Source organism: Notothenia rossii (assembly GCF_949606895.1).
Source record: "Notothenia rossii genome assembly, chromosome: 10".
Taxonomy (NCBI): Eukaryota; Metazoa; Chordata; class Actinopteri; order Perciformes; family Nototheniidae; genus Notothenia; species Notothenia rossii.
In genome coordinates this window covers 54,330,160-54,345,280 of record NC_136908.1, presented here as the reverse complement: position 1 = coordinate 54,345,280, position 15,121 = coordinate 54,330,160, and the positions used below count along the sequence as shown (strand labels likewise).

At 40.0% G+C, this 15,121-nt stretch overlaps 2 protein-coding genes across 2 annotated transcripts; one reads left to right on the top strand and one right to left on the bottom strand.

The window, feature by feature from the left end:
- The first annotated feature begins 326 nt into the window (after window positions 1-326).
- Window positions 327-9,151, top strand: il17ra1a (interleukin 17 receptor A1a). The gene is made up of 11 exons (XM_079654813.1): window positions 327-592; window positions 1,582-1,606; window positions 2,287-2,433; window positions 2,560-2,681; window positions 3,044-3,170; window positions 3,592-3,639; window positions 3,718-3,857; window positions 5,044-5,118; window positions 5,241-5,322; window positions 5,895-6,005; window positions 6,605-9,151. Exons 1-11 carry the CDS (start codon window positions 503-505, stop codon window positions 8,050-8,052), a joined length of 2,415 nt encoding a protein of 804 aa, XP_079510939.1. The 5' UTR covers window positions 327-502; the 3' UTR covers window positions 8,053-9,151.
- Window positions 9,149-14,890, bottom strand: tmem121b (transmembrane protein 121B). Its single transcript, XM_079654814.1, has one exon. It carries the CDS (start codon window positions 14,755-14,757, stop codon window positions 13,579-13,581), a length of 1,179 nt encoding a protein of 392 aa, XP_079510940.1. The 5' UTR covers window positions 14,758-14,890; the 3' UTR covers window positions 9,149-13,578.
- Between the last annotated feature and the right edge of the window lie 231 nt (window positions 14,891-15,121).

Here is a 15,121-nt window from a genome sequence, read left to right as displayed (position 1 = left end):
GAAGCTGCCTGAGCCGACACAAAGAAGAGATCTATGTTATTATTCATGTTGCATTCAAACTCCACAGGAAAATTATGTTGTTAAAAACTTCCTGGCAGATGTTACCTTCTTTGTTGATTTTTAAGTAATGTAAAACTCTGTTGATAAATACGATAAATAAGAACACATTTATCTTTTTAATATTTTATAAAGTGAACTCTGAAGTCCGAATGGCATTACATTACACGCATATTTGCTGAATTTGCTGAAAATGTAATGATCTAATAAATATAAAAGCAGGCAATATCAATTGAATAGTACACTAAATTCCCATGCGACATGAAGGCAGCACAGTGTAACTTACTGTAAACGGAACAAGTGATTTACATAGAGAGCAGGAAGTTTCTCATTAATTTCCTCAGCGTCAGTGACGTTGAGTTCTCGCCTTTGTTTAGACATTTTCAAACTTCGTCTCAAATGTTTTCAAGACTGGGACATGGACTGATGATATTCCTTCTTTAAAATGATTATTCGACTAGTTCTGGTGTTAGGGTGTTTGTCGCTGTGTGTCGCTGCCTGGAGGGTAGCAGGGCCTTTCATCTGCTCTCAACAGGTAAGATAGCACGGCTCACTGTTAGCAGCTAGCAAGGTTAGCTTCAATTACACAGGTGATATCTTGACCACCAGCAGACTTAAAGCGTTTAAATAAATAAACAACAATTTCCCAAAAAATGATTAATTTGATTCTGATTAATCAGAATCAAAAGTATTAATTTTTTTATTTAAAAGAAAACGTGGGTTAGGTGATAGTTCCTCCATGTTAAAATTAAATACAAGATACAAAAATGGAATACAATATGTATACAAACATAAGAAGTTAAAATAACAAAATATATATAAACATAAAAAGGTTAAGAAAAAATCCCAATACAATACATTGAATGAAATATTTATACAAACACAAGAAGTCAAAGTTAAATGTGCAATAAGAAGTTATTTTAATGTGTTTTTGAACCATTTTCCTTTTTGTATCATCACTGTTGGTTCCCAGTATTATGACTATTTCGTGTTACTTAAAAGACATTGCATGCTCGGATAATAATGTCAGATGTTATATATATATTGATATGGTAACATGAAGTAACAAAATCTGGAAATTACACCACTTAAAGTTCAACTGTCAACCTATTGAGTCATTTCATATATTGTAAAACTGTGGTAACAAAAACACATTTTGAAAAAGCAATGGCCATGGCTATATGACAGCATATTGATGCCAAGATTTAAAAAAACTAAAAATCAGCTCTGTTCCTGTCACAGAAACGTTCACAGCGACAGTTAGAAAAGAACCACTGGTTTCGCTGACTGAGATGTGATGTAAATCATTCTTTCTATCTAATCGTAGAAAAACTATTCAACAACTTCATAGCCTGTTTGATTATTAATAAATCATTACATATTAACCTGGTCTATGTTGATGTTTAATTTTGTGTATGGCCTTATCTGTAAAGAGTTGGCAAGCAAGTCGAGTTTCTATTTACAAGATTGATCAAAACTGATGCTCTCATTTCAATATACTTTACAATTTTTTTCCTGACGCAGGGTTTGGAGTGTAAAGTCAGAATTTGTGAGTATATTCAATTCTTCTATGTTCCATCATTGGGATAGGGAGAAAGCCGATTGCTCTTTTCTATTCTGTAACCTAATGTTCAGACATATGTTGTCAGCAAGTTGTAGAAATATTCACATCTGTAAAAGTACTAATACTACACTGTAAAAATATGTAAGTACAAGCCCTTCATTGAAAATGTAAGTAAAATCAGCAATATGTACTTAAAGTATAAAATGTAGAAGTACAGAATTCAGATAATTGTAAAGAAATCAAATAACATCCCACAATTTTTTTTATTTGAAATAATTTTAACGATAATTCATTAGTTGGCTAGTTTAATTTATGACAAAACCTATATAAAAATACATTTACATTTTTTTTAACTCTCAAAAATCCTATCATTTAAAGCAACTTGTTATTTGAGCTATAAAATAAATATATAATCAAACAAAAAGTACAATATTTCTCATTGAATTGTAGTGCAATAGAAGTATAATTTGCAATGAAAAAAAATGACAAGCACCTCAATATCTCAAAATCTTAAAATGTAAACATTGGAATTTTCTAAATGTTACACCAAACTGACTTTGTTTGGGATACTTCTCGCTGTTAAAGAAATTAAGGATCATGCATGAAAAATCAGATGTGTTGTTAGACTTCTTAGCTCTCTGACATTCAGCGTGTGTGTTCATCAGTTGACTGTCTGGACAAGGGCTGGCTGATAGTGAATAACTACACTCCCAGCCAACCAGAGGACCTGCAGGTCTCTGTGGACACCAGGGGGGACGAGTCAGGACACCTGCAGCCTGTGCTGGAGGCCAGCTGGAAGTTGAAGGATGATGGTAACTATTGTTCGTTTACACAGAAATGATGCAATAAGCAGTGGTGGAATGAAGATTCAATGATAAGCCAGATCTTGATGTGATGTTTTGAAGACAGGAAGTGACCTCTGCTGTGTTTCTCCTCAGGTGGTATTCGTGACCTCAACGCCACCGAGCTTAATGTTATGATGTGGTCAACCAACGCTAACGTGTGTGTGCGATATTCTTTAAAAAAACAACTGCCAATGAGAAGTCCATCAGGGGAAAAGGTGTGTGGCTCACAACAACTAATATATTATCTTAACTTGCTTTTCTTTTAATTGGACTTTTTTTTAATTTTTTTTATCAACCTCCAAAAGATTTGCTTCTGTTTTAAGTTGAAGAGTTGTATTGACATTGTATCTGCTTTGTATGAGTTAATGATCTGTCTGTCTAAATGACATCACCTCTTATTGTGTGTGTTATTTCTTTTACTGTAATTCCCCTTGCTTTATGATTTCAAAACCAATGTTTGTATACTTTTAGCCCAGCAACACTTTTATTTGTGATGAAAGTTTTTAATTTGCTTGAACAGATAAATAATATGATTAATATACATTTTCTGACAAACATTATTATTTGATGTTTTCAGTGGTCGTTCTCAGCTAACATGCTGGTGCTGGACCCGGGTCAGACATACCAGGTCTCCGTCTTCAACATCCCCAAACCAGAGATAAACCATAGCAACTACGACGTCAGCAAAAAAGTGGTCGTTCCTGGTGAGTTGAAGTTAAAACCTCACATCAGCTTTGAACATAGTTTCTCTCACTGCCCTGGTTGAGATTAAGGAAACTCTCCGTCGTCCGTAACTTGATTTCTAAAATACAGTTAAGATGGGAATCCATTGGTCCTGAGTCATCAAAAGAACAGGAATTTAGAGCTGTGTGTCATTGGCATAACTATGGAAACGTATGACATGCCTCCCAAAAGACGCTCCGGGTGGAGGCTAAACAGATAAAAAAGTGTAGGGCCCTAAACTGAGCCTTGAGGAACAGAGGATTATGCAGAATAATAAAACCTCACCATACTGTAGCAGTGTTAAATGCAAGAACACTTTTCCTAAACGTTGATGTTTTAGGTGAAATGTGAAACGGAAATGTTTGAGATCTCGACTTTGATGACATGTTATGGTTTCTTTAGGATGTCAAGATGCTAAAATGCAGATGACCCGTTTTTGCATCGAGAGAGGTAAGTCCCTGATATTCTAAAGACCGGTAGAAGTTACTAAATAATATAAATGACCTCTAACTTGTTGTCTTGTTGCAGGAAGTCTGTGGAGGCCTGGCATCACTGCAGTCAGCGGAGAATCTACACTGGCTGTGAGCTTCGCTCCTGACCCACTCTGTGAGGAGTACATAGTTATTGTTCGCTGCTCCAGTATCACTTTCGATACCCATACATACAAGGTAAGGTCACGTCAAGCCTCTCCAAATATGTGTAGTAGGGTAGCTCACATGGAAGATGGCATGCGATTTGACCCAGAAGATTACTGTATCTGGCTTTGTGCTCAATACCACATCCTGTGTTTTGTACCTTAGCCTACTTTTTACCCCAGTTTTTTTTTCAGTACAGGAAACTGTGTGTCCTATTTTCTGCTTATTATACAAAAGGCTGCTCATTATATTTGCAAACCACTGAGGCATTAGCTGCAGTTCTCCATCGGTCCTTTCTAAAGACACTGTATAAATAAAGAACGTTTTATCTTCTTCAAAACACAGACCACCCAGCTCTTGCATTTTAAAGAAAAACATATATATAGTATTAGAAGACTTATCAACAGATTCAAAGTATCTGAGTGGCACTGCAGGGGGGTTTCACTGACTGGGGTTGTAGAAGGTCTTACAAAGGCTGCTGACTGTTTAGTAATGACCTTACAATAAAACTCCTCAAAAGAATCATCAAAATTGGCTCGATGTAGCCTAGTTATTAATTAGATCTCTTACAGACGGATGAGTGCATTGTCACACAGAAATAGTTGTCAGCTGTGTGAGTAGTGTGGTATACCTCCATAATCTTCAGTGTGGTTAACTATGAATCAAAACGTCCAAACACCTTGTCCTGGACAGAGTTTACAGTATATACTGTAACTTTACCTCAAAGTGTTCCCACGCACAGACTGCCTTGGGCGCTGAATTTGTCGCCCCTTGGCCATCAGATGCGAGGACGCTAATTGGCTGAATTTATGTTTTGTTCGCATAGTTTTCGGGTAGCAACGATCAGCGATTGGTTCTGCGCCCAAAACAAGAGAAAATAATGAAACATATTGTAATAATGGTTTACACTTTTATATATTAAACATTATTGTCCTGTAAAACACATACATTCTGAGGATAATTAGTTACAAATATTATTGTCTGCCTCTGAACTGTAGTCTGTATTACAGATTCAAGTCTATTGTATACATAGGGGGGTGGAATTTGTTGGAGAGAAGTTGGATCACACTCCATTAGTCTTAACCAGGTGCACCTAATCAAATGAAAGGCAAATCAACATTTTGAGTTTACATTTGCCTCTCTAAGTGTTCTTATAGCATCTCCTTCTTGTTCACTACTCTTAAATGCCGTGCCTCAATCATCACTCTCTGTTCCCCAGGGAAATCAGACGACCCTGAATGCAACATTCAAACTTGACAATTGGCCGAAAACTTGCTGCCAGTTTGACATTGAGGTAAATCTTTTCAAATCTGTTTTGCTGAGTGATGGTAATGTATTACTTAACTATCTGTTTTCCAGCTGACTCTGCACCCTCTATAATCAGATGTGTTAACGTGTCTTTGTTATTGCCTGCAGATCAAACCTATGTTCCTACGATGTGATACGGACTGTCCCCGTAAAAGGACAAATGTGGATATTTGTCCTGGTCCTTTGACAGGTACGAAGCCTTTGAAAAAAGGCAATAAGTATTGAATAACCAGGAGAGATAAGTGGTGATAGATAGACTCTCCCTTCATCAACACACCGTGTTTTTACATACATCTTGTAGAGTTAATAATCACCTTATACAAGGAAATGCAGCTAACAAATATGTGTTTCCTCAATTCCTTTGTCTCTTCATTGTTATCTTGATTGAGAGGAATGAGGATATAAGTAAAAAGAAGTATGTGAACTTGACCATACATACTTTAATACAATATGAAGGTGAGCTTTGGGCATTGTGTAAACTCAACGCCAGTTTTCATCAAGATATAAAACGTGATGTATTTACAAATCAGACTACACCTAGGTGAAATCTGGACCTAAATCATGAGCCATTATGGGCTAAACTTAAAGTAAATCATATTGAATGAACCATACTGTAACTGGTACCTACCTGGTACCTTCTACCAAATAGTGGCACCAAAGGGCTATAAATGTACACATTTTCCATGGCAGTTAATACAATAGCCATAGCGACTGCACCTCAAAGGAAATGCTAATCAGTGATCTGTGTTTTCATTTCCACAGTGAAGCCAACAGAAGCCCCCAATGTCCAAGTGTACACATTTGTCATTGTGGGAGTGGTCTTTTTCTGTGTCGTGCTGACCGTTATGATGTGCCTCCTCTGTAGGAAGCCAAGTAAGTCACATATACAGTACATTTTAAAGAGACCTCATTATGCTTTTTTAGAGACTTCCCTTTCCAGTAGTGTGTTATAGAGGTTATTTTCTATAGGTTAAGGCTAAAATACCAAAGCTCACACAAGAGGGAGTTTCTCTCCAACACACTCCCCTCCTGCCGGAAACGCCACAATTGGACTCCTTTGTTTACTTCCGAAACATAATGACATCACTATGTAACACGTGTGCTTCTATTGGCTAGCGATCCAACACATTGTACTTGATAGGTTAAGTTGCAGGACATTGAGTTTGACCAATCACAACAGAGACGGCCAGCTAACCAATCAGAACAGACTGGGCTCTGGTTTCAGACAGAGGGTGAAAAGAGCTGCTGCAGCACAGACAGTATGAGAGTAATAAAAACCTTTTTGAACATTAAAGCATGGAAACATGTCACAGTAGAGATACAAATATGAACCTGAAAACTAGCGTAATAGGGCCCCTTTAAAAGCATTAGTTCTTCATTTAAACATTGATTTTTGAGCATTCAATGTTATGGGTTTAAAAACTACTTTTAATTTGCATATGGCCTTTATCTATGCTCTCATGCACTTTCAGGGAACCCTGCTGTTATTGCGCCACCTGTGGGAGATGAAATACGTCAACCACAGCAACTTAAACAACCTCCCAAGGTGCTGGTCATCTACTCCCAAGACCACCGCCTCTACAGGGACGTGGTGCTGAAACTGTGCGCCTTCCTCCAGGCCCAGTGCGGCACAGAGGTGCTGGTGGACCTGCTGGACACCACCTCCATCGGCGTGGTCGGGCGCATTCGCTGGCTCGAGTGGCAGCGACAACAGCTCAAAAATCCTTCTGACAAAATCCTGGTGCTGTGCTCGCGAGGCGTTCAGGCCAAGTGGAGGGCCATGTGCGGCCAAGGTCCGGTGAAACTGAGGGAAGACGTTCTGTCCTCCACCGACGACATGCTCACTCCTTTCCTCAACCTCTTCCTGCCTGACATGCATCACACGGGCATGCTGGGCAAGTACATGGTGGCGTACTTCGATGACATCAGCGGGGAGCAAGACGTACCGTCGGTTTTTGACATCGGCGTCAAGTACAAGCTGATGAAGCATTTCGAGGAGCTGTACTTCCGCATCTTAGACGTTGAGAAATATCAGCCGGATCAGGTCTGCCACATCAAGGGCATCGGGGCGGACGATTACTCTGACTGTCCCTCAGGTAGGGATCTGAAGTGTGCCGTTGAAACCTTCCAGGCCTACCAGTTGGACAACCTTGATTGGTTTGAGAAGGAGTGTGTGGACGATGAGGAGGAGGTGATAACTGAGGCCAGCCTGCTCATCGACCAGCTGCAGATCCCCCCTGTCCTCGAGTGTGTTCCTCTAATAAGAGATGGGCTCCCTGTCTTCATCAATGAGGTAGACATCAATGAAAATGGAGTAGGTGTTCATGTCCTTACACCTGAACTAAACCCACAACGCCAGATTTGGTCAGTGGCAGAACTTACACCAGTAGTTAACCCTGAGTGCAGACGTCTGTCAACCCTAGATGAAGAGTCGATGGATCACCTGTACCCTCGCAGCCCCTGGCCAGAATCTGTCTACACAGTTGAGCCAGTTGTGAACAATCCACAACCGCCAAGGCAGAACTGGGTCTCCCTCCAGGAAAAACCCTTCAGTCAAAATCCCACTGAGGATGAGGAAGGGGATTACCTGCTACCCATAAGCCAACCCTCCTCTCATTCGGACCAGAGATGTTTGGCCTCACAGAACTCCCTGGTTATAGAACCTCAAGACTCTTCTTGTACCAGCATGCAGAGTGTGCATTTCCCTCCGTCTGAAGCCTTCCTCTCTCAGCCAGTGGAGAAGGAGGAAGACGAGGTTCTGGAGCCCGCAGGAAAGGGTCCTAACAGTGGGTCTGATCAGGGCTACATCTCCAAGATGTCCTCCCAGAATGAATCAGCTTTAAAAGAGGATCCAATGGAGGCCCTGAGAAGACTGCAGGAGCAGCTGTTTGATTTGGAATACCCTGACATAGATTCCTGAAGAGAACTTACACTCTCAGTTCAAAGTTAAAAGGACAAAATCCTCACTGACTCTAACCGACACCACGTGCACAATCACAACGTAGGAGGGTGTAGGCGCGCCGAAGACAGAGGTATTTCTGGGGTGTGGGGCGTGTTACAAATCCTATGTTTGCTGATGATTTTCTGATCACAATAACCAATTGAGTATGTATATGTTGTTTGATCATAACAAATGAAGACAATTGAACAAGGTCATGCCTTGAAGGGACGAATAAGTGGACACTTGGACGCACATGTAGATCTGTTCATATCCAATAAATGGTGTGTTGTTTGATCCAGGTTTGCTGAGACCAGAACATTATAAACCTAAATCCAGAGATGGAAGAAGAAAGATTACATTTTTCTTGTTGCATGTTTCTAATTTCTGTTCCATCTTCTTAAACTCCTTCCAATCAGTTGGGGCGATTCTGATTGGTCAGTATTTAAAGCAGGGAAATCACTTGAGAGTCTGTGATTGGTTAGGGATTGAAAACATGTGCCATTTCTGTCTCACTTCGTGTAGGCACGACTTCACAAAGAGAGATTTGAAATAACACATTTAATTATAGCCATCTATTCATGTTTTAAAGAATGTAATAAAATAAAACCTGAAGGGTAGTCTGAAAGCTCTACTTTCTTTCTGGTACAATCACTGCTTTATAGACTCTGTAAAAAATGGTTTTAAGACTTATTATTTCAGTTTATTTTGTGCTTACATAGTATATAATTGACTTAATCAAGTTACCACCAATATTACATTCACAATACAAAAGGAGAGTACATACTGTATATCCTTCGGGAGATGTTGCTTGGTAATAACAATCATTAAGTTGGACAGCCAAAATGTATTATGGTTCAAATTGTTCCATTATATTTCAATCAGTGTTGAAACTTTAAATGGCTGATTTTATATAAAGTATTTTGTACGTTTTTCTTTTCTTTTATCGGTGTGTATTACAATTCCTTTAGAATATGAGTCTTTGTTTAATAATGTCTCTAAAAAGCCTTTACCTTGGCTTCACGGTCGGTCCTTTTTATCTGTTATCAACTGATAAATAATAAACATCACACACAAATCACTTTGTACACTTTCCTCCGATTTATTTCAGGTTTCGACCACATAATACTCTGTCTTACATCTACGGTACATAGATTATATCAGTACAGATATACACTACACAACTTTACAGTACAGGTAGAATCCTATCTGTAAACAACAGCAATGTTATTTCCCTGTAAACAAATTAGGATAAAAAAGAAAGCCCATATAATGTAAGACAAGAGAGTGTTTTTCATTGCACCTAGGCTAAAGAATGAAATAGAAATCTGAGTAGCATGATTGGCTTCTTTTGAATATCCGTCTATTAAAGCCTTTGGTTGTTCCAGTGTAGCTTTGCACTGTGCTCGTCCATGCAGGTTAAAGGTCAAACATACTTCAGCTTAGAGCTCCATAATAATAACTGAGTGATGAGCTTCATGTGCAAATCCAAAAAAGATTGTAACAAAGCGCTAACAACAGTGTAGGATACATTTGCAAAGGCATTGCAGATTACTGGCACAAGGAAATAACACAAAATAGTATAAAATATAACATTTCTGAAATACTTTGGCAATGTATGATAAGCAACAAACAAATAGAAGCTGTAAGTCAGGAAGGATAACCTCGTATCATATTCATAACAGCAGGCAACGTTATCCATCTAACATTATATATTTGTTAAGAGTGAAGGCTCATTCTGAACTCTGGGAAAAGCTATATTGAGATTAGGTTGTCTATTTTGTATATCACTGCATTTCATTGGTCGAATATATGAGCATTATTATTGTTTAAAATAACAAATGCAACAAGATTTCGGATTTTTCATGAGCAATTTAGTTTGTCAGAACCTTTTAAAGGAGAACTGCCTGATTTTGTGTGAAAAAGAGTGAGATTAGTTACATCTATAAATAAGTTGTTGTTGTCTCACACTTCTACTGTTCATCAATTCTAGACATTTCTGAGCATGTTTTAATTTAGCCTTTCCCTAGATATCCACTGATTTCAACACGGCATGAGAATCCCCTGCAGAGACCTGAAACTATTTGTGATTTGTACTGAAGGGGATACACTCTCAGTTCCTTTATGATGGACATTCCTCCTCCTCAGTCTTGACCCCTCAGCAGCCGCACTGCTCACAAGGCACAACCTCTGACCTGCATACACTGATCCCTCACAGAGGCAAATAAAGCAAGGAAATCACACATACCCTCACTGTGATACCCCTGTATACCCTCACTGTGATTCAATCCCCCTCAAAACTGTGCTGCAGGGACATTTTGAAAACAACCCGAAAGTTAGCATTCGCTGGTTCCTTTGATTCATGATGCAAAAAACAAGTTCTGTGGGAAACGCAAGTTAAATATACTTAGATGTTTTGTTCAGCAAACTAAACTTATCAAATGAACGCCACTGTATGTTTTGTAAGCATAACAATCTAGCTATAATCAAACTACACCAAGCACTTCAGTTTCGTAGTGGTGATGAACTCTTTAGCCTAATTTAACCGCTAGCTAGCAACACCCTCTTAGAATTATTTTTTTAAAAGCCTCAAAACTCTTTTAAGTTTGTGTTAATCACACGCCTTATTTCAGGCATATAACCAACAATCCATTCAGAAAACCCATTGACTTCAAGGTGAGGGAACTTGAAGAGCAAAAATGCTACCTCACCTCCGGGACTCACAAACTATGAGCTCCAAAATAATAGGCACTAAAATCTGTTCCGACTCCTCTGACCCATATTGCACCTGTCTTCACTTCACATCTTTTTGATTATATAATATACTTTAATCTGCCATGTTTGTTATGTACATTACCACTGCCACTAGCACATAGTGTAACCACAGCCATTCTTCAAGTGAGCTGTTCCCGTCAAACAGATTGTCTCCCATATCAACTGAGGTAAACGTTCACACGTCGAAACATCAAGGTGGATAAACACAACCGGTTGGCTATGGCATGTTGTCGCTTTTTACTCGATTCAATTGATTATTTAAGGAAGCCCTCAGACGCAAGACAAGTGAGACCAAAACAACCTGGTGACCCACTTTAAAGGTCTTATCTACATTTGTATCGTTTTTGTTTGTAAAATGTCGGTAAAATTCTAGATTTTCTAAGTAGTGTGTTGTTATAATAGTCATTTGGGTCACGACAGGCACCACTATAGGATTTATGGAATTCATGTTTTCCTCCAGGTGGGTCTGAATTTCTTCAAGCTCTCTAAACCAAAAGTTCATATATTGATTTTTATATATAGATTGTATCTATGCCATAATGTCAAGGTAAAATCTGAAAAAAAAACAAGCAACTAAAAAACGTGTTCAATGGATCACCAGTCAGGCTTCTCAGGGCTTCCATAATCAGATTTGGAACAGTCTAGATGTTTTGTCTCAGTGCATGCAGTCGCTCACTGCACACAAGCATGTGTCAACTCCAACTTATCTTCTTCCAAAATGAACTAAATAAACATTGAAGATATGGTTGCACTATTAGCATTGTTGGCACCTTTGACAACAAAAGATCAAAAGAAAAAAAGAATGACTTAAGATTTGGACTGATTAAGTTCTACCATTCTCATCAAAACAAATCTCAAACTCTTGACACTGAACCCCCCTAAAAACACCAAATGACTTCCTACTGCGTTCATTTCAACGCACAGAATCGAGCAGGTAGCTGGTTCACTGGCAGACATTGTGTAAATTATAAAACATTCGCCAACAATGTACATGACAATTACAAAGGAGCACTTTTCTTCGTCTTGTCTGGAGGTACTGGAACTGGACATACAAAAACTTGAGTTACAATAATGATCATCTCTACAGACATAAGCACAATATTTTATCATCACCAATTTCCTATTACTTGTATCATATATTTTTGGGGAGAAATGGGATTCATTATAGTTCTAAAACAGGAATACTAATATCTATAGTTCCAGACATGACTCACAGGTGTGTTTAAAAATAAATGAAGAGCTGAGGTGACCCAGAGAACTGAGGCTCTTTAAATGAGGGCTGTTGAATACAGTTATCTTTGGGGAATTCTGATCCCAGAAATGAAAACAGTTTTCAAACAGTAGCACAGCCAGTGAGGCCAACAGAAGGTCCTGCTGGTCAGGGGTCAATTTGAAAAAGCTGTAGAAAACCTGTTTGTCATGGCACTGTCGGATCTAACATATGTGTCTACTCTCAGTAATACTTCTACCAATAGAAAACACTGGTGTACAAGGAGGGAGCAGAGTCCTGGTCAATCAGTCCAGAAGATTCTAAAAATTGCACTTTACGTCCCAACACGACACCAAGTCCATCTGCCGTCTCCATTCAAGTGCAGCGGTGAAACTCACAAACAGAACACACACAACTCAACAAGGTCCAATTCACTACAGTTGCTCTTCTGTTTGTTGTAGGCTGTTCCAGGTGTTTGGTTTGACTGTAGCACCTGTAGATTATGTAAGGAGAACATTGTAAGGCTGGTACAGATGATGTGTTCCAGACATGTCCAAAAATCGGAAAATCCATTCTCCTGTCATGTGAAATGTTCCAAGTAGAAATTTCAAAAAAGATCAGTCAAAGAGGAAGTTATCCAATATTGCAGTGTGGCAAAAAACCCTGTCAACAAAATCCAACTGCTTTGAAAAAAGAGTTTTGCCTGTTGTTATTAATCTGTGTATTCATCATAACTATGTGGTTATTGGGTGGGATTATTAGAGTCCCTGAACGCCTTAGGTCCTATCGGTTGCTTTACTTTGTGGTCATTTGATGTAAAATCTTATATAGGGCTACAGCTACAAGCCATGTCATATTTTTTCTGAATGGCTGTATGCAGTTTCATTAGACCTTGCATTTAAAGGGGTCATATCATGAATAACTATTTTTCAGTGCTAGTGTACATGCATTAGGGTATCTTGGGAGCCTTCCAATATACTATATATATGGTGTTATTTTATACCGAATATATAAGAATGGGTGCCTTTTGAGGTTTCATATGTCAAAAAGCTAAGTATAGTATAGTCTGTTGAAAAATATGAAATAAATCATAATGAAATATGTCGAAAAAGCCACAGCTCTTTTCAGAAATTAGACTATTTCTTTGTAATGAACACTGACAACGAACATTGTGCGAGGACAAATGCAATTTTTTATATTGTGAGTGGTACTAACATTTTATTTTCACTACCACTATGTTGGCCCCTGGATATATAAGAAAATAATTATTTTTGTAACTGGGATAAAGTGACTCTTTAAGTATAGCCTATGGATTAATAGTTCTACTTTTTCCTTTTGTTTTATTATCATTTTTCAAAGTACCCTATTCCTGTTTCGTGTAATGATAAATCTAAATAGGCTGCCTTTCAAGTAGGTTTATTGTGATATCCTTATTGTTTATCTGGAAGAAGGAGTTTGAAAGTGGATTTTCCTATTTGCAGCTTTGTCTTGAACGCAGGCAGCTCCAGGCCCCAGGCCGGGCTCTAGGACTGGGTGACAGCCAGGGTGTTGACGTATCCGTGCGGACACATGTCGTTCTCGGACACGCAATGGGAGAACTGGGCCGGGTTGCCGCCTCCGGCCAGCTTCCGGACCCCGCGAACCGCCAAACACTGCTCCACCAGCTCCAAGAACCTACACACTAAGAAGAACATATTTTTGAACATAAACACCGACACCGGCATCCCGTAGACGTAGACCTGGAAACACCTGACTACCAGCAGGGGGGCGTTGACCACTAGGCTCGCACAGAAGCGGGCCCACAGCCACCGGAAGCGCAGCTCGGACGCGGTGAGCTCGTAAAGCCAGATCGTCGGCACGGCCAGAGCCACGAAATACACCGAGATGACGGTGTACTTCAGGTACAGCGTGGGGATCTCGCTCCTCAGCAGCATCTCCACCAGCGTGAAGCTGTCCAGCAGGTCCAGGCAGGTGCTCAAGAAGCAGCTCTGGGATCGGTGCCGTGTCGCCCCGTTCAGATCCTCGATGATGGAGTTGATGAGGCAGAAGAGCAGCGGCACGGACAGCAGCATGATGATCTTGAAGCCGGTCACTCCGCACGGCACTTTGAGCTCGATCAGGTCCAGGATAGACGTCTCCAGGATGAGCACCACCTTGGGAGTGCAGGCGATGACATAAATGAGCCAGGCCAGGTAGGCGTAGGTGAACTCCCCGAGGTTACAGCCGAAGATGGAGCTCTTCTGGTGGAAGCCGCAGGCCCGCTCCCTCTTGCTCCGCGCGTTCTTCATGAAGAAAATCCCCCAGCCCGAGATCACCACCAGATCCGTGGCGATCCATGAGCACCAGTACAGGTCGGTGAAGATGATGAGGTAGAAGTCCAGGATGCCGCCCTGGAAGACGAGCAGGAGGAAGCACAGCGCCTTGTACATCAGGCTCCTTTTGGATTTGTGCGCCAGCAGGGGAGCGGTCTGCATGAACTCCCCCGATGTCATGATGCTGGAGGCGGCCGCGGCTGAGGAGACCAGACGCTGGATGGAGCCGCTCTCCTCCGAGATGATGCTGCCGCTGCTGGTCAGGGTGTCCCGCCTCCTGCTCAGCTGCCCGGCTTCGGGAGAAGAGGAGACGGGGGAGTCTGGATAATAGCTCGCTTCCGATTGGAGATAGTCTTCCTTCAGATTGTCGTTGCCAGTTTCTGAGATCATTGTATTTGTACGGTCGCCTCCCTTTCTCCCCTCTTTCTGATTCTGATGCTTTTAAAGGTGGAGAGAGTGACATGCGCAAACACAGGCATGGAGTCTGGTGGAATGGACTATACAGTTGGTTTAATATCTGATATTGTAGGCTATTTAACAGTTGTATCCATTTATTTATTTGCTTTTGAATAAAATATTTTAAACATTGAGTGAATTATATGATTCTACCGTGCAATTCTAATACTTTTGTATATTGTGTTGTCATATATTATAGTATAATACAAATATTAATACTTCATTCAGTTTTTCTTATAATTTTTCTATGTTTACTTATATTTAAAAAAAGATTTCAGCATACTAAGATGGCTATATG